Source organism: Carassius carassius, chromosome 3 (genome assembly GCF_963082965.1).
Source record: "Carassius carassius chromosome 3, fCarCar2.1, whole genome shotgun sequence".
Taxonomy (NCBI): domain Eukaryota; kingdom Metazoa; phylum Chordata; class Actinopteri; order Cypriniformes; family Cyprinidae; genus Carassius; species Carassius carassius.
Window position 1 is genome coordinate 18,601,605 of NC_081757.1, and position 20,282 is coordinate 18,621,886.

General features: G+C 37.7%; 1 protein-coding gene and 1 pseudogene across 1 annotated transcript; both read right to left on the minus strand.

Annotated features, from left to right (window-relative positions):
* Positions 1 to 1,678: 1,678 nt before the first annotated feature.
* Positions 1,679 to 17,948, minus strand: heatr3 (HEAT repeat containing 3). The gene is made up of 15 exons (XM_059532151.1): positions 17,677 to 17,948; positions 17,171 to 17,343; positions 16,733 to 16,820; positions 15,989 to 16,092; positions 11,862 to 11,971; positions 11,157 to 11,297; positions 10,278 to 10,573; positions 9,473 to 9,563; positions 9,150 to 9,304; positions 8,121 to 8,203; positions 7,913 to 8,049; positions 6,697 to 6,785; positions 6,450 to 6,593; positions 2,429 to 2,605; positions 1,679 to 1,986 (listed from the first exon to the last, which is right to left on the minus strand). Exons 1-15 carry the CDS (start codon positions 17,806 to 17,808, stop codon positions 1,873 to 1,875), a joined length of 2,034 nt encoding a protein of 677 aa, XP_059388134.1. The 5' UTR covers positions 17,809 to 17,948; the 3' UTR covers positions 1,679 to 1,872.
* Positions 12,896 to 14,990, minus strand: LOC132128074 (uncharacterized; annotated as a pseudogene).
* Positions 17,949 to 20,282: the final 2,334 nt, after the last annotated feature.

Here is a 20,282-nt window from a genome sequence, read left to right on the forward strand (position 1 = left end):
TCCAGTATCAAAGCTTTTTTGCTTTTTTTAATGTTAAATATTGGTTTCCTATTTTAATATAGTACATATAATTAATTTCTGTGGCGCAGCGCTAAATGTGTCTTCAGTGTCACATGCTCCTTCAGAAATCATTCTGTATTTTTTTTTTTTTTTGGAAACTGATAATTCTTCTTTTTATTATTTGATGAATAAAAGGATAAAAATAATAGCATTTATTCAAAATAGTACAACTTGGCTAAAGGCCCACCTTAAGGAAAAATGTGCTATTCACTGCTCCTAAAATGTATAATTGCAGAAAAAAATATATATACGTTGTACTGAACATTAATGGAGCAACATATTTTGTGTGAAAAATAAATCATTAAAGTTGTTTATTTTGTTTAAAAAAAACTTGTATGACGTGGCAGGGGCCTTTTACTTTTCACAGGGGGCAGAGGGCATCTTTGCACTACTGTGCGCGATCAGATAAATATACACGTGCATCTTGAAAAGCAAATGTTTTGGAAAGTGCTAGGCCACGTTTTTATGCCATCTAATGGTTTAGATGAAAATATTTTTAAACACTTTTTATTTAGCTGAACGCTGAAAAAAGTACCATAGGTCCCAAAAAATAAAATAAAATATGAAGAAGCAAAAATGTTATATTAGCATATTAGATTGATTTCTGAAGGAAGACAGGAGAAATAATGCTGAAAATTCAGCTTTGTTTCACAGGAATAAATAATATTTAAAGTTATTTTAAATTGCAATATTTCACAAAATGCCCTTTTTATTTATTTTTGACCTTGATGAAAGAAACGTCTTTAAAAAAAAAAAAAAAAACGTACTGATTGCAAACTTCTGAACGGCAGTAGTGTTCAAGACATGGTTACGGACTTGTGTCTGACCACGAGACCGATTTCTTTTTTGCCAATTAAGAGAAAATAACAATAAATTACAATTGTCATAATTTATGCCGTTTCAAATCTGAATTACTTTTTTCTTTAGTGAAACTCAAAAGATGTTAGGAATAATATAAAAAATATCCTAATATTAAAAAAACTGAATCTGTATTCTATAGTGTTTCACAAAACAAAAATCAAACGATGTGATTATTGGTAAGTGATGACTAAATGATTTGTATTATTTTATGGTGAACAGCTCTTTTAGGTTAATTTGATCTAAACCTCAAGAGATATTTAATCTTATATGCTTTTTCTTTTATTCAGTTGGGGAAAAGTCTAATCTTCTAAGCATGCCTATGACATTATCAAAACGTTAAATATAATGTAAGATCTACAAGACAGGTTTATGAAGGATCTAATAGAACTCATAAACATCTGATAATCTACTGTTGCTGTGGGCCATAAAATGCTACAAAGGGTTTTGTCGTTGTTGCATTATTATGGACTGGATGAGAGGGAAAACATAGCAACATAACAGTGTTTATTAAGTAATCCCTGGGCACTGATCCATCATCATTTTACAGATGATCTCACTGAGGACAAGGACAATTCTTACCAGAAACCCAAAGAACAGAACATTAAGAGGGGTAAAGGGCAATCTGTTATGAGACTGAATGATATTGTTTAACTCCCACTTTTCAGTTTAAATGCAGAAATCTGATGGATACATAAAAACACAGACACTACTGATTATCCTCATACTTATATATAACAACAAGAGACCATTACAATAGTTTATGCTTTAATTAAAGCACTTATATAATGTTTGGTTTAACAAACTTTTTTTTTTAAATCTTAATTTCCACACATAAACACTCTCACATTACAATAAAACCAAAATAAAACCAGAGAGGAGTATGGACAGAAAATGCTAAATAAAACAAGGGGAGATGTTTACAGAGAATATGTGCTACTGATCTCTGAAATCTCATTTTCTCTGCAGGTTCTCCAAGTAGCTGATGAATCTCTTTAGGTTGATCCTCATGTTGTCCAGAACACAAAGCTGATCAGGGCTGTATTTTCCTTTGCCTTCTTTTCGCAGCTGTGAGGGAACAAAAGGTCAAACTGTGAAAAGCCTGCCATCTAAAGGCCTAGGAACATACTAGAATACAGAGATCTGGCAATGGCTGTGCTGCGAATGTTCAGACTGTGAATTTATAAAAGCAGTTGAAAAAGTACTTAAAATTAAAGTTTTAAAGTGGAACATTTTAGATCAGCCAAGACAGATCTGTTCAGCTGGATTTGAGTGTGCTTTTCTGTAGATGGTCTTTGTGTGAGACTGAGACAGTGCTTAAGCAACAGATCTCAGTCTCAGAAGTCAACATTTTTTTTGCTTGAACCTTGAGCTCAAGCCTGAACATGCATTTGGAGGTGTGAGATGTTGCATTTGAGTGTCTGATGTAATATTACTGTTCGGGTGTGTGAATGTGATGCATGAGTTTATTCGTATATGTGGTGATATCTCTTGTTGGCTTTAAACAAACCTTAGCCCTAAACCCTGGCTGAAGTGCTTTAAGAGACGAAAGCAGGTTAATATTTGTTCCAGCTTTCTCTGCTTCATCGCCATCTGCAAACACATCGAAGAGGGCATCCAGCGCTTCCCCGCACACTATCAGGTTTGAGTCCTTCATTGCGATATTCAGTAATGCATTTCCAATTAACTGCAAAAAGAAAATAAAGTTAGCTGAACAACTGACCAAAGCTATGCAGTGACAAATATACCGTAAAAACAAAGCTATTAATACAAGTTAATATAAAATACATTTCATTATACAATTAATTTGTAAATACAAATATTTGTTTTTAAGTACTAAGTCATAAAATACTACAGCATTTGATAAATATAAATATCATAGGTGTGATCGACAAAGGACAAAAAAGCAGGAAACTATACGGTGCACTTCCACCCCCCCCCACTACACGCATACAGTGACATAATTTATATAGTATAATAATAAATTAATAAAAAAATATTGTACTTGTTTTTTGTTTAAATGAATTTATAAATTAAATAATTAAAAAAGGGAAGAAAATTTTAAATACACATCTAAATGAAATGATTGAACAAAAAAAAAAATCATACAAGTAGTAATGTGGGAAATATGCTTCAAAGACTGGGCAAAATAGGGATGAAATCCAAAAAAATCTGTCAATAACTTGCTGCTGACGTGCACGAAAACTAGCCATTTATTGGGCATTTCTTGTCCTCCCAGATTTTTTTTTCCCTTATTTCTATGGTGTCCTTTAAATCTATTAAAAATAACATCTTTATTTGCCTCTATATTTTTGAAAGGTATCTTTTCTTCTGTTTTTGTTCAGCCATTTTGTCAGTGCTTTATTATAGACTTCTATGATTGCTAATTCACAACAGAAGACGATTATTAGGTTGAACGTTCAGAATACGATTCCATAGGTTATATTTCAGCACGAATTTCGCAAATGGACAGCGACTCTTAAGTAGCACTTAGAACGCGTTCATGTCAAGTAAAGTTTTTGGGAAAAGCGTGTGGAATTGCGGCGAGCGTTTATAACCTTGCACATTGAGAGCGCTCTTCAGAGCTAAGATACATCGTTATCGGGAAACTCGACCCAGATCAGATTTAAGCATTCATTAAAGTGAATCGGTTCAAAGGAGTCATTAGTTCGCAAATCGGACGAGTCATTAGTGGACAGATATGCTCATATGCTCCGCGCATATAACGTTACTCCCAAATATATTTTTAGGTCGCACAGATTAAATTTCAGGAGCATATGCGACAAAAATGTTGGCAATTTCGAGCCTTGTAGAAGCTGCTAAACTTTCTAGCTAGAAGCAAGCAATAACCAACATGGCGTTACTTTGCTAAGTTAGCCCAGAATCGTTTAACATTAATGTTATGGAATCATGACAAAAGTGATCAATTGATTGGTCAAATTTTACTAGACCTGCATATAAAAATTAAAGACAATATATTGGATTAGCTTACATGAATCACCCGTGTTCACGGTCTTCGTCAGTCAACTGAAGCTGTTCACGTGAGTACAAGTACTCCTCGCTGCAGACTGTAGCGCGGCGACGTCACGTATGTACGTGACGTGTGTTTACCGCGCATGCGCAGTAACGTATATGTATTTACCGTAAATACGATTGTGCGCCGTACTGACTGTCATTAATGCGCATATCCAGGTTCATTCACTTCCACTTTAAAAATTTGCGTTTAAAATTGCTTTTAATTGTAATAATGCTTTGGTCATAATCATAGAGAGTGCCATTGCAAATGTGTGCGATTTCAAACACTTATGACTTGTTTTATGATATAGTATTCGAATGCTGGTCTTTCAAAGTCTTATTTCGCCTAAAATGAACCATTAAAGATGTATTAAATTAGAGCAGAAATACTTTATAAATGTAAGTAATGCCATTGATGGTTGCATGCATTGCAAAAAAAATATCATATTTGTCATCTTTTTCATTAACATTATCAAAGATTAATAGATACTGTAACGCATGTATTGTTCATTGTTAGTTCATGTTAATTAATACATTATCTAGTGTTTACCAATGACACCTTATTGCAAAGTGTTACCTCTTAAATTGACCTTCATATATCTTAATATGACTTTTTGGGGACATTGTCAGTGAGAAGAAATTCAGAGAAGAGACTCACTTCATGTGGCTAGAGTACTGTAACTATCTGTTTTTCTTTCTCTGACAGACTGTATAGCCCTCAACTGTAACATTTTTAAATTGACAAAAACTTCAAACTTTCAGGCCATGCTTTCTCAAGCCAAGCCAACCTAAATTTTGACTTGACAAAATGTATTAATTTAGTTCATGTTAATGCTGGTAAATTAAATCATTTAGGTAGTTTACAGACAAAGCAAATAACACTTTTTCTAACACCATGCTATAATATATTTAAAAATAAATTTAAAATATTTTCCTTGTATGGCTCTTCTGCCTTTCTTCAAAATGATTTAATATTGCTTTAGTATTGTTTGTTATTTTATGTAAATTAGGTGTCGTGAACTGGAGTGCATTGTCTGAACAATACAACCTGAGTGTTCGGGCGTCATTTTCTCTGACCCAGTGTCTCCGGTGCAGTGAGATATTTAAAGACTGTCCACCTGGCTGTGTGAGGAATCGCAGGAGCAGAGTCCTGTGTGGGTTTTATCTATTCAAAGAATTTGAGGGCTACTGCTTGACTTATTAATTTTTCAGTGATGGAGGTGAATTTCAGATTTTTTTTTTCTTGTGTCATGTCTATAGTCTTAATCTATATTTGTATATACAATTATATTTTCTGTTTTGTTCTTTGAAATAAATAAAAAAAGGATCTCTGTCATGTTTTTTTTTTTTTGGAGGCACCTTGCATAAAATGGGATGCAGACACTGAAAATATACTGTATGTAGTCAACTGAACTTAAAACTACTTTACTGGCTTAAATGTTTCACATGCAGAATTGCCAAAGCAAAAGAAAAATGTCCAAATTTCTAGTTAAAAAATAGATAAACAAGAACCATAGCAAAGGAAAGATTAAAATAAGAAAGGCAGCGGCTATTTACACTTAGAGCAAATGGCTATAGATTCTATTTACACTATGTTAAAATAGCAGGATTTTCTGCTATTTATATTACTTATTGCAAATAGTGGCAATTATTTGCACCTCAGTATTGTAGTACATTATAAAACAGTATGCAATAATGACTGAGTGTAAATTATCATTTTAATTCAAATTATTAAATGGATGCCAGCATATTAGGACAATAAAGCCCTCCCTCAAAACTGTTTGATTATTTCCTTCGTTTTTATTTAAAATAAATGCTTTTCTGATGTGATTTGAAATTTGAAAAGGTAGGGAAAAAAAGGCAGATTCGGACCGGATTGATTGCATCAAATTGTGAACAACATGCTTTACCATCTGCACTATTAGAGCCGACGATTTTGACTAGCTCAATAAGAAATATAAGGTGCCATTGAAGTGTAATATTACAATATTCACAGTGAATTCATTCTGCAACAGAATGTTAATAAATTGTAAGTAAGATACTATACAGATATTACAGAATAAACTTTAATTCCGTATTACCTCAAATGAAACATCGTTAAACACTGTTGTTTTCCCTGTCTTTTTTACACCTTAATGTTCTTTAATACTTAAAAATTTTATTTGAGTTTTCTTTTAAGTATGCGCATCGTTTTAATGCACGCACGACGCAAAAACAACTTATGTCATCACTCAATGCAAATTACAAGTGCGGTACACATACGTGACGTACATACATGACGTACGTACGTGACGTCACCGCGCTACAGTCTGCAGCGAAGGGTGTCTCCGTGAGTAGATGGTTGGGTGTGTGGCATTCAGAACGGTGCGCGTACACTTTGAACTTCAATCGTGACAAATTATTGGACTACTTGCGGAGTGACATGACTACATGATTCAAAGGCACAAAAAACGTTGACATCGGTGAGCGATCATTATGTTTACCAATACCCGACCCATCTCAACCGCCTACATTACCTGTAGAGAGTCTGTAGTGTTATTCTCTTTGGCAAGAGAGCTTCCTGTGATACCGAGAATGGCCAGAGCATTAACTCTCACGCTGACCAGCTCACAGCTGGAGGCAGTCTCACAAAAACTCATAAGCTGGTATGGAGTCATACACTGCCGGATAAAACCCATAAAACACATAGTTAAAAAATACCAAGTAGAGCCTGAAATAATGTTACGCTAAAGCATAAAAACAATGAATGAATGTGGTTCTCACCTGAGGGATGTTTTTGCTAGCCATGATCTGTAGTAAAGAACGAAGAGCGCTGGTCACAGCCTCCAGGAACTCCTCATTCTTTAATGCCTCTAGAAATTAATGTACAATCATAGAAGAGATAACATTTTTGACACACTGGAAGTGGAAAAACCACAAAAAAGACAAGAAAGACCTAACCTTATCTAAAAAAAAAAAAAAAAAAAAAAAAAACACCATTAATCACTGTCTTTAAAGAAGAAAAAAAATCAAAGATAAAGAAATGGTGTTTTTTTTATCAATGGATTTACTTGAATGTAATTATATTTTTATTTTAAACTAAAAACAAAATATATATATATAAAAAAATGAATAAAAATTATAAATATATATAGTACTCTGCAAAAGTCTTAGGCCACTAGTATTTTCACCAACAAAAATGGTTTTAAGTCAGTTATGTCAATCTTGCTGTAGTGTGTCAGTAGTAAATATCAGTTTACATTTCCAAACATTATTTTTGCCATTAATTGTAATAATCCAGTGAGATTTTGTTTGTACAAGGAGTCTGACAGCAGCCAGTGCGCCACACAGAGATCTGATCTCATCATCATCTAGACTGTCTGGAATAACATGAAGAAAGATAACAGAGACAGACTCAATCCAGAAGAACTGTGCCAACGTCTCCAAAATGCTTCAAGAAACCTGCAAAGCTACAGCACTGTGCAAAGTTTTAGGCACTTGTGTAAAAATGCTGTAAAGTGAGGATGCCGTCAAAAATAATGCCATTTTATGAATTAAATCAACATTTGGTGTGCGTGTGTGTATATATCAATAAATGTGTTAATGTGATGATAATGCGTTAACTTGCCCAGCCCTAATATATACATACACAGAAGAAATATATAAATTAAAATAATTAAGATCGATTATATAGTATTGCTCTTTCATAGTGCACTACAACATATTTGATCTAGCTTATTTTGGTATTAATTTTTTATATTGGTATTTAGTTTATTGTGGTATTATTTTTCTATATTTAAATTAACATGGCAAAATGCCTGCTGATATAAGAAAGAGAAAAAGAATGTGCTGGACTTGCAACAAGACAAAGTGGAAGTATCACAGCAAAAAGGAATCTGGCACAATAAGCAATTTATCTTGATTATCTTGTGTTCAGAAGTTAAAAGTGAAAATAAATTTGATTAAATCATTCAGCCCTATGCAATAGCAAAACATCTACCTGCTGAACTAAAGACCAATGATGAGAGGTGCTGAGCAACTGCCTGTAGCCCTGAAGCACCACCAAGAAATTCTGTATCCATAGAGGAAAGGATATTATGGAGACACGTCAATGCCCGACACTGCACCCGCTGCATCCTAGAAGAATCAAAGACTGTAAGATTTGGGTTTTCACTGCTCTGTATAAACACTACAAAGGTCATGAATACTTTTTCAAGAGGTATTTCCAGGTAAGGTCCTTGCGACAGATCTCAAGGGCAGCAGCACTGGGGAACTCTGCCTTCTTCAAGACCTGTAAGAAATCAATCAGTGAAGTGAATTCAGTACACACACTTCACTATGACACAGGTGTACAGTGTCTATTACAAATATATAGTATATAACGCCAATAGTGTGCCTTTGACCCAACTTTGTCTATTTCAAGGGGTCATAGGATACATTTCTAATGAATTTTCTCAGAGGTCCATTATATTTTTCATCGAAAGCATTCATAATGTAATTCAGTTGTGTATGCAATTTTTCATCTTGTCTTTTACTCTAAGAATTAAATTGCCTGTTTTTCCTACTTATTCTAAAGACTCCACTATTATTTATTACCATTTCATAATAATCCCCTTGATTCCTTGATCATGTTAACGCTGTCATTTTATCACAACACATGTGATATAATGATATCACAATCATGCTTTTAAAACACACACACACTTGTGCAGGTTAATATTTTTGTGGAAACCACGACGCACTTCTGCAGAATTCTTTGATTAATCAAAAGTTCAAAACAAAGCATTTATTTGAAACAAGAATATTTTATAACGTAAACTTTATCAACGTAACTGGAACATTCTAACATTTTGACTGTCACTTTTAAATGAATTTAATGTGCCCTTGCTAAATGAAAGTATGAGATCCTGACCCCAGAATCCAGAACGGTAGTCTACTAACTCAAGATTATTACATCAGCAAGCACATTTTTGTCATGGACTACTTCAGTGCCCTCTCTCCATCTACAAACACAAGATAAATCCTTCACAAGGCCTAACCAGTGTCCTCATTTAACTGCCAAAATATGCCCATAACACTCCCATTTTAGACAGTTTTACAAAGATCCCAAAGTGACCTGAAGTACAGCATGTGAGAATTGTGTTCTCCCCACTGAACCAGAAGGGTCTGTAACATCAGGATAAAATGAATATCTGTGGCACTGTATGTTTTGCTGACTATGTAATAATGTGTGTTACCTGTTGAGGTATGTTGTGGTTGAGCAGGATTGTGTGAAGTTCAGCAGACAGACAGAGAGGAGAGAACAAACTGGAATTAGTGTCTGACATCCCATCAGCACACATCTCGCTCTCATCGCTGCTGGACATCTCCTCCCACTCATCATCTGAGGGCTCTACAGACAAACACACACACACACACACAGTGGATATCTCGTCACATTACCTCTGTCTTGTCTTCTCTGACACAAACACAGAAATCATTCCTCTAATTTCGCACATAAGCAGGAAAATCAGTCTCGTCTTCCCTGCTGGCCTATAAACACACACACACACAAACTCACCATCAGAACAGTACATGTTGACGATGATTTCCAGCGATGTCTGCTGTGCTGACAGTAGTGCTTTGGCCTCTCTCAACTCCAGTCTGTCTCTCTTAAAACCCAGAGACACACAGCAAAAGCACAGAAGTAATTGTTGGGGTCATTTTTGCACATACAGTGATGGTTAAACTGATATTTTAACTCAATACTGATAACAAGACTTCATTTGGAAACATTAAATAAAATAATTAAGAGCATTCACAACAACACGGAGATTTGAAACATGGTTTGCTTTGGTTCAAGATGTAAACAGGGTCACAGATTTGAGGCTCTGGATCAAATTTCACCCTGAACTTTCAAAGAGGACAATGTTCAGGACACCCTATGGGTTGGTTGGACAGGGGCTTGGAGAGGTTACAGCAGCCCTGCACACTCATATTTAAGTGGGGAGTCACTCTGTATTTAGAGAGAGTGAGAACCATCTGGCTCTGAGGGACAGATGTGCCATCACTGGGGTGGACAGGGTTTGAAGGAGAATAGCCTTCACATCAAGTAGTATAGTGGAGACAGTCTTTAAGATGCATCTATGATCTCCATACACACACACTAACCTATCATAATAATATAAGTGGCTCATTTGTTTAGTTGTTAATGTTTTTAGATAAAGCACCCAAAAAATATCATAGTTTAATCACCATCACTTTGTTCTGGAATCACACGAGAGTTGAGTAAATGGTCGCAGAATCTTCAGCTTTAAAACAAATTTTCACTAAATGCAAAATGTTTAAAACATTTTTTCCACTTAAAACAATAGCTTTAAACTTACAGGCAACAGATCTGAGATGTCATTTCTTGTTTTTGATATTAGTCCATTAGGCTTTCTTCCATTCATCTTCTCATCTCTCACGTCCTCCTCCATCTCTTCGGCCTCGGGACCTGCGAGCCGTTCGTCTGCTGCAGATGTGGTCTCTTTGGACAGACGGGCAGACTCTGCACGCCACAGCTCTGGGATGAGCTCTCCCGCGTCCAGACTGAGGCTGTGTGAGAGATTGGTGGCCAGCGCGGTCAACGTCTGAGACTGCTGTGCTGAAGACAGACTGCTCTTCAGATTCCATAAAGAGCCTGAAAGACAGAGGGAAACCGAACACATATGACGAAACACACACACATATAAGTTAGGGCTGTCAGTTACACGCAATAACGCAATTAAAATATTTTAATTCAGTTAATGCACTGGCCCTGCCCCCAAACATGTATGTCATCTTACAATTCATACAGTTGACTGTTGACAAATATGATGCATTGCAACAACTCTATAAATGCAGGTATGCCCTAAAATTCAAGACACTGGGGCATTTTTGTCTTTTATTTCTATCATATGATAAGCATATCACACCAGCAATGACAGCAATATCATAGGCAGAGGTGGGTAGAGTACCCAAAAACTGTACTCAAGTAGTTAGTTACTAGTTACTTTGAATAATTTACTGTATATCTATAGTCTATTTTTATTTAGACATATAGATAAGATTTATGTAATGTGTGTGTGAGAATATATTTTTCATCACACTTTACTCCAGTCTTCAGTGTCACATAATCCTTCAGAAATCATTCCAATATGTTGATTTACGATCAATGATGTTCTTTTTACCAAGGCCTTTAGTCAATATTTTTACTACACAATCAGTGTCATGCGTTCTTTTACCTGCAGCCAGCGTTCGCAGGAGAGTGTATTCCAGACTGGTGTGTGTGGAGAACAGAATGTTTTCCAAGACCCCAAACACCGCTGCATTCACACTGCGCATGAGCTCTGCGTTCTCTTCTGTTACTGTGTGCAAGCAGTGGGCTACACAGAAAACAACATAAACAAACAACAACAATTACCCAAATAAAAGTGAGAGGATAAAAAAAGTGTATATATATATACGCACTACTGTTTGAAAGCTTGGGAATATAATGTGGGTTTTTTTTATGTTTTTGAAGCAAGTATACTCTTGCATTCTTTTACATTCATTTATTGGATTAAAAAAAATATATTAATGTTGCAAAATATCATAACAATTGAAAATGACTGTTTTCAATAAAAAATAAATAAATAAATAAAAAAACCTTCAAATATAATTTATTCCAGTGAAGATAAAGCTGAATTTTCAGCATCATTATTCCAGTCTTCAGAGTCACTTCTTGGTGCGCAAGAAACATTTCTGATTATTGTCGATGTTGAAAACAGTTCTAATATGATTAAGGATACTTTGATGAATAGAACGTTCAAATAATATATATTTCAAACAGAAACTTTTGTAACATTACAAATGTGCCAATGTCTTTATCATTTTGACCAATTTCATGTATCCTTGTTGAATAAGCATTTCCTTAGTGTATATATATGTTAATCTGGAACGAGTGGCACCTGCTGATATTGCCAGCTCCATGTTCTGAGAGTGTCTCTGCAGACAGTGTAGAAGAACATCTAGAAGTCCAGTCTTGTTAAACACTGACACAGCTGTGCTGCTGCTCTCACTACATAGCCACAGAAAAACAAATCATACATGACAAACAACTATGTCATCTGATTCAACACATTTTGACTGTTTAAGACACAACCCTTCAACCCTTATTTTTAGAGCATTGCGTTAGCAGCGCAAAAGGTTGTGGGTTCAATTCCCAGGGAACACACATACTGGTAAAAATAAAATTAAAATCACTGAATGCACTGTAAGTCGCTTTGGATAAAAGCATCTTCTAAATGCATAAATGTAAATTGTAAGTATATTACATGTGGTATTTAAAAATTGCATCACTAAATGTTGTGCTTAATGACTTTTAATGAGATTAGTCTCATATTTTGGCCTAATCTTCAGCCTGCAAACTAGTGACTATATATAAAGTATGATGATGTGCTATCAAGTGATCACAGGAAACACTTAAGACACTTCTAGGCATTTGAGACATTTGTAAATACACTTAAGTGTAAACGTAAATGTGTTAGTTTGATCAATTTGGCTACCATATTTTTTGGACTATCAGTCGCACCTAAGTATAAGTCGCATTAGTACAAAAATACGTGAAGAAGAGGGGAAAAAACATAAGTCGCACTGGACTATAAGTCGCATTCATTTAGAACAATAGGTTACTTGCGTAACCCCGGTTCTCTGATAGCATTAAGTGAGGTGTCTCACTATGGGATACGCCAGCCCCAATTGGCTGGCAGACAAGACGTTGCGTCAGGGAGTGGCTCCCTCCTCTCAGTATAAAAGGAGCGACGCAACATCATTACGACATTCAAAACAAGCACACCTCTTCCTCGCTTCACACAGCAAGAAGGGTGATCTGGTGAGACACCTCACTTAATGCTAACAGAGAACCGGGGTTACGCAAGTAACCTATTGTTCTCTTTCAAGCATACGTTTTGGTGTCTCACTATGGGATATCCTAACTCCCGTATTGCCAGATAGCCTGTCTCGAAGTCTCCTGCCAACCAATGAACTATTACTGGGCTGATTAACACTTAAGATCCTACGCTCAAAACGGCATGTGCAAACGTTTGAGCTGTAACATCCAGTTTATAGAACCTCGCAAATGTGTGCGGTGAGGACCAACTCGCCGCATCACAAATATCTTGTAACGTAACTCCTTTGAAGAGGGCCCATGTCATCGACAATCCTCTTGTTGAATGAGCACGTAAACCAGACGGAGGCGTAAGACCCATATTGGAATATGCAAGAGAAATTGTCTCCACTATCCAGTGGGATAAACGCGGTTTAGTAATCGGCTTCCCCATATGCGGCTTCATCCAAGACACCAACAGCGGATCACTCTCTCTGAACCCTTTAGTCCTCTCCATGTAAATGCGTAAAGCACGCACCGGACATAATGTATTCAGCCTTTGCTGTTCTGCTGAAGCAAAAGGCGGTGGGTTAAAGGCTCTTAACTTGAGAGGAACAATAGAATTGACCACTTTGGGCATAAAAGCAGGATTAGGTTTAAAAAATACCCCTGCGTCCCCTGGCATAAACTGCGTACACGCTGAATTCACAGAAAGTGCATGAATTTCACTTACGCGCTTCGCTGAAGCCAAAGATAACATTAGTGCTGCCTTAAATGACAATAATTTCAGGTCAGCTTTGTACAGTGGCTCATATGGAGTCACTGAAAGCGCATCAAGCACGAGAACCAGATCCCATGACGGAAAGATCGGTTTTGAGACTGGCAAAGCACAACGCGCACCCTTCATAAACCGGCACATCAACGGGTGCTACCCCACAGTTTTGTTGTCAAAACCTACATGACAGGCAGATATAGCGGCCAGAAACACCTTTATTGTCGAGAATGCTTTATCCTGATCTATCATAACCTGCAGAAATGATAGAATCACTGCAACTTAACAATGAAAGGGAATTACGTGTCTAGCCGCGCACCAACGCTCAAACACATTTACATTCATAGAGTGAACAAGTGGACAGGGCCCTAGTATTCTGTATAGCTCTAATAATACTGTCTGGCAGACCAGCCGCATTCATATTTAACCACTCACTGGCCATGCCCACAGTGCCAGGCGCTCTGGATGAGGATTAAATATCTCCCCTCCCGCCTGTGACAGCAGATCCCTGCGCAGTGGCAGGGACCATGGCTCTGCGTACAGCATATGTATGATCTCCGCCAGCCAAAATTTCCCTGGCCACTGCGGAGCTACCAGTATCATTCTCAGGCCCTCCTCCCTCACTCTGTGAAGGGCTGGAGATATCAACGCAATCGGTGGGAACGCGTATAGGAGAATGCGAGGCCACTCGTGCGCCAGTGCGTCTATTCCCAGAGGCACGCTCTGATCCTTCAGAGAGAAGAACAGAGGGCATTGAGCATTGTCCTGCGACGCGAACAGATTCACTGTCGGTCTGCCAAATATGCTCCAAATTTGACCAATCACTTCCGTGTTCAGCTTCCACTCTCCATAAAGGGGATTTCCCCTGGACAGCAGATCTGCACCCCGGTTCATGATGACTTGTACGTGTGTCGCTCTCAGGGATAAAAGACTGGCACTGCTCCACAAAATCAGTTTGCGTGCCAACATGTGTAAAGGGAGTGATCTGAGACCTCCCGTCTGTTTATGTATGCCACAACAGTAGTGTTGTCCATTCTCACGAGAACGATGTACTTTCAGAAAAGGAAGAAAATGCTTCAACGTTAGAAAGACGGCCAGCATTTCCAAGTAGTTTATGTGACAGTGGCTCAGATGGGGACTCTATCTCCCATTCACTGCCCTGCCCTCGTGAATGCTCCCCCAGCCGGACAATGACGCGTCCGTCGTTATGACCTTCCTGGTCTGGACAACGCCCATCGGCACCCCTTGTACCAGAAAGCACGGGCGCCGCCAGTGACGCAGTGCCAAGACTGCTGCTGACGTCACTCTCACTCTCCTCCGGGAATGCCGTAACGGGTCTAGTCTCAGACGAGCTACCCAGCGTTGAAAATCTCTCTTAATAGTCTGACTATGGGGATGACTATTAGAGCGGAGGCCATCAGACCTAATAGTCTGAGGCATGTGCGAAAAGAAACATTGTTCCCTTTCCGAAATTCGGCCAGGCATTTCGTAAAATGTATTACTCTCTCCTCCAACAGTCGCGCTCTGAATGTCACTGAGTCCAGTAACAACCCCAGATACATTACTGACTGCCTGAGAACTAAAACACTCTTTCTGGTGTTTAATTTTAATCCCAGTTTTTGTAGATGTTCTAGGAGCATGGCTGTGTGATCTCTCACTTTGTGCTCTGATTGAGCTGTCACCAGCCAGTCGTCTATGTAAGAAACGAGACGAATGCCTTTCTCCCAGAGTGGAGCAAGGGCCGGAGCAAAGCCGCGGATCTCCCTTGCTAGCTATGGTAGTCTGCATTGCTGCAGCCATAGTCGCGGTACTGAATGACACTGGCAATGAGCTGGAATGCCGATTGAGGGGTAGGCGAAAGCGGCGTGGTGGCCAACAGATCGTCTATACGCACAGTACCAGAATGATTATCCAGCAACCAACGTGGAGACTAGTTGATAGCTAACAGAGTTGGGTAGGCTTCTGGTTCGAAGCAAGAAGAGGTTTTTGAATGTCGTAATGACGTTGCGTCGCTCCTTTTATACTGAGAGGAGGGAGCCACTCCCTGACGCAACGTCATGTCTGCCAGCCAATTGGGGCTGGTGTAATGGAATTGGGCTTCTGAGGAATACGCGGAAGGGGCGTATCCCATAGTGAGACACCGAAACGTATGCTTGAAAGAGAACCAAGAGAAAACATTACTGTCTACAGCCGCGAGAGGGCGCTCTATGTTTTCAGTGTAGGCTACAGGAGCACTGGGCAGCATAGAGCGCCCTCTGGCGGCTGTAGATGGTAATGTTTTCTCTCGGTTCATGTTAAATTAATTTTGATAAATAAGTCGCACCTGACTATAAGTCGCAGGACCAGCCAAACTATGAAAAAAAGTGCGACTTACAGTCCGGAAAATACGGTAATTGGTTTTCCCAGTGACCATGAAGTCAGTTTGAGTTCAATCTTACCAGAGGTTCCAAAGCAAGTTCACAGCCTCATTGGCGACACCTTCCACCGTGTGTTTCTGTCCTTTCACAGTAGAAGAGGAGCTCACGTCAAAACCAGCACAGCACTGCTCTCCACAAAAACACACAAGAGACTCTTGTCAAATAGAGCTTTCTCTTTCTCACCATGGGTGGGCGATATGGCAAAAAAAAAAAAATTTTAGGCAGGATCATGATCCACAATCCTGTTCCTTTAGTTTTTTAAGACTATTTGCAAGTGAATGAGAAGTACAACCATCATAATTTAATTGGACTGACTAAAATCTCCATCAATGCAATAAAATCTGTTTTAAAGGTTGGTCACACTACACTCATTCCATTGACTTCCATTAATATGCATTTAAGTACAGGAGGAGTCCAGAAGTGCAAACTGTTTCACATTTCACTTCATTCCAAACAGAACTCTACCCCCCAAATTCATATCAATGAATACCAATTAAGACCAATAAAAGATTGATGCATCACAGCACGAGATGAAATTAAAAACACAAACTTTAAAGCAACAGGCTTGCAGCGTTACAGAAAAGTGGATTGTATATTTTTACATTTTGGATTTATTATAACTAGGTATATGTTGAATTTATGTTTTAAAAAAATGACAAGAACATGAAAAGAAATGTTGTGCTCAATGTCTAGCGTGACCTCCCCTTTAATCATTTTAAACATCAAGTTGAAAAATCTAGTTAAAGACTGATCCAGCATTCGTACCTCCCTCAGGAGAGCAGACAGAGGCGTCAGCACATCCTGTCTCACCATGTCCTCACACACTTCAGGGCCTCCACAGGCACTAAGATTCCTGTAGCACACACAAAGATGAAAATGAAGGGTAATTTTACCAAACAAACCCCAAAGCAGAGGAGTCTTATACCAGAGAGCTGTGTCAGCAAAATAATGACAGCAAAAATGTAAAACATTAAGCTGTTCAAAAGCCAAACTACTCCAGAGGGAAATTATGAAATTAAAATATATAGAACTACTGCTTGTCTTATCTATGGAATAAATGCGAAGTCTGCATGACAGAGTTTTTGTGTGTCTGTCATTGCCTTGGTAAGTTAGCTGGATATCTACTACACCTCAGGTTTACCATGTCAGACTCACCTGAAAGTGTGTGTGTGTATGTGTGTGTGTGTGTGTGTGTGTGTGTACCTGAGTGCTCCAGCAGCAGTCTCTCTCACCGCCAGGCTGCGGTCCAGCAGTAAAGGTCCTATTTTCCTGACTGCATCTCTTTGGAGGAATCCTGGGATCGTCTGAGTCTGCTGCACAACACGAGAGATACTGGCACACGAGTACTCGCGCACATCAGCTGAGGGACTCTGCAGCTAAACACACACACACACACACACACACACACACACACACACAGAAGGAGAGTCAAGTGTTAATGGACATGTATTTGAAAATTAAGAAATACTGGCTTGTTCTTCCGAATCCCACTTGCTTGACAGCTGCACCAGTCTGTTAAGCCGTAAAGGTCTGCTGACTGGCTTCATTTATTCAACACGCCATCAGTGAAAAGGGCTGACACAGGCATTACACACGACATATTTAGCGGTTTCGCAAATATCGGTTTTATGTCAGTATTTGCAGATACTCCGGTCCATAAACATAATTTACTACAAGTCTGCGGAGTTGTGAGAGCCACGGCGCCTTACTTTCTCGAGCAGCTCCGCCGCCGGAGAGTCTTCATCTTCTGATTCTTCAACAGTCTGTTTAACAGGAGTAGCTGAAAGACCATCGGGAGAAAACGATGGCCGTTTGAACTTGTTGTTTTTAGTCTTTCCCATGTTTTGATGTGTTTGGACTGCACTTGAAGTTAAATACCAATTCCGAGCTGTTTTAAAACTCCAGTAGACTCACAACACGAGCGACCATGTGGATGTGTTAGCCACTGCCGTAAAGCATAACAGACAGTCGTGATAAAAGTGCCGTCGAAAAGATGGGAGTTTCTTTTACTGTCTATGGTGCCACCCTGTGGGTCCAAAAACGCACTGCATTTGAAAGCTGGTCCGATAGAAATCGCATTACTCTGCATGGGAGATATGGGATGTCAAATGGTCAGCATCCAGTCATCTGTTTTCTCTATCTGAAGTTCCACCACAAAATAAGCCATAAATCAAAACCAAGCGTATTTGATCTTGTTACAGATAAACTCCTTCAGGGGAGCCCATGTCTAATCTTTAATAGTATTAAGAATGAATCTTCCCATATGGTGTTTGAGATCTGTCTGTACTCCCTCTTCTGAATCTTCTCTCAGGAACCTGTGAATCGAGGAGGGGGTTTCATCTGTTTTTTGTTTTTTTTTGTCATAATTTTCTCTCATTTACTGCCTAAGCAGAACCTAAAATAGAGGCCATTTCATTAATCACCTTGTAATTGTTTGTTGGTTTAAAAATTGTTGGACCAACTTGGCTTTAATTGTTTACTAGATTTGTGAATGCAAATTGGCTTGGTTTGGAGGTAGGAGCGTATTATTGTGATTCAGATGTTGGCTCGTGCACAGTGAAGAAGACCAGCAGCAATACTTTAAAACATCACTCAATGTGTTTCTTCTCATTTTTTACAGTCATACAAACACCTGTAATTGTTCATCTAAAAGAATCGTTCTTGTAGCTATGGTAACTGCAAATTAACCATGGTTTTGTTACTTCAAATAATAATTTACAAAGAAGTTTTAATATACTGTAATATTTTGTTGTTGTCGTCGTTGCTGTAAGAACAGACCTAAGCCATCAATAGCCTTTAAAATGACTTAAAATTCATTATATAAAAAAATGAGGCAATAATGATTGGTTAATAACACTGTTAAAATTCATAATGTAGGCTAATACAAAATAAACAATTTATGTACATAACATGTTATGTACATAAATTGTTTATTTTGTATTAGCCTACATTATGAATTTTATTAGTACATTATAATAATGTAGTAATAATTATATAATTCCTACTTTTTTATTACAAATGCCTGCAAAAGGAGCCAAAGGCCTGGTAATTGTTGCTGTAACACTTACAGGAGTATCAAATCCTTGTTTAGGTTATTGGTCAAATATTTAATTCAAATATTCACTTAATCTTTCATTTTTGGCCAGCTTTCTGTTATCCTTTATAATTTCTTCTTCAACAACAACAACAAACACACACACACACACACACACACACACACACACACACACACACACACACACAGACAGACATTATATATATATATATATATATATATATATATATATATATATATATATATATATATATATATATATATATATATATATATAATGTATATACATATATAACATGTATATATCACAACCCTTACAAAGTAAGCCATGGTTTTATCATAGTAAAACTACTTAATTTTCTTTTTCATGATTTCTGAATGCTTGACTATAAAATAAATCAGAGTCATAATAAAGTTAATTAAGTTAAATATTACAAATGTATTAATTTATTTACTTTTTTATTTTATTAAAGTTCTATTTTCACCCCTATAGTATTTATTTATTTTTTCTCATCATCATCATATTTGAGGAATGGGTGCACAACAATACAATCCTGCTTAGGGCACCCATTTTATTTATTTTACTGTCTATGGAGTTACCGGGGAAACAGCTATTTTACCGCTCCAGAAGCGGCACATAGTGGTAAAGAATGAGTTTGCATTTTCATTCAGAACAAGATCAACAAGTGGGCGGGCAATATGCTAATGTTTCATGTTGACGTCAACATGAAACGGCTTGGGATTCGTTTTAAAAACGACTCGTTTCAATGATTCAGAGTCGACTCTTTATTTTGTGAGGCAATAACTTTATACACGGTGCACTTTCAGATTTAAAACTTTGCAGGATGTTTTCATTCACATAGAGCTGTGTTACACACTGCATTAAAGGTTATTCATTTTATCTGATAAAACCGAATGACCTAAAACTTTATAACTTTAGTGTAAGCAATCAAGTAGTTTAGCTTAGATAAAGAAAAATAGCGAATTAATCTGCACAGACATTTTTAAAAGCCTTTAGAAGCTGTCATTTTGAACAATATCTTTCTTTCTTTCTTTCTTTCTTTCTTTCTTTCTTTCTTTCTTTCTTTCTTTCTTTCTTTCTTTCTTTCTTTCTTTCTTTCTTTCTTTCTCAATAGAGTAAGTATTGGGCTGTTGAGCTTCTTTGACCTGCCCTAGCCCTGTGCAGTGCATGTGTCGAATGAAAGCTAGAGACCCTGGGTCTTCCTTTCCAAATCCCTACTGCAAGTAAGCGTGTGGCAA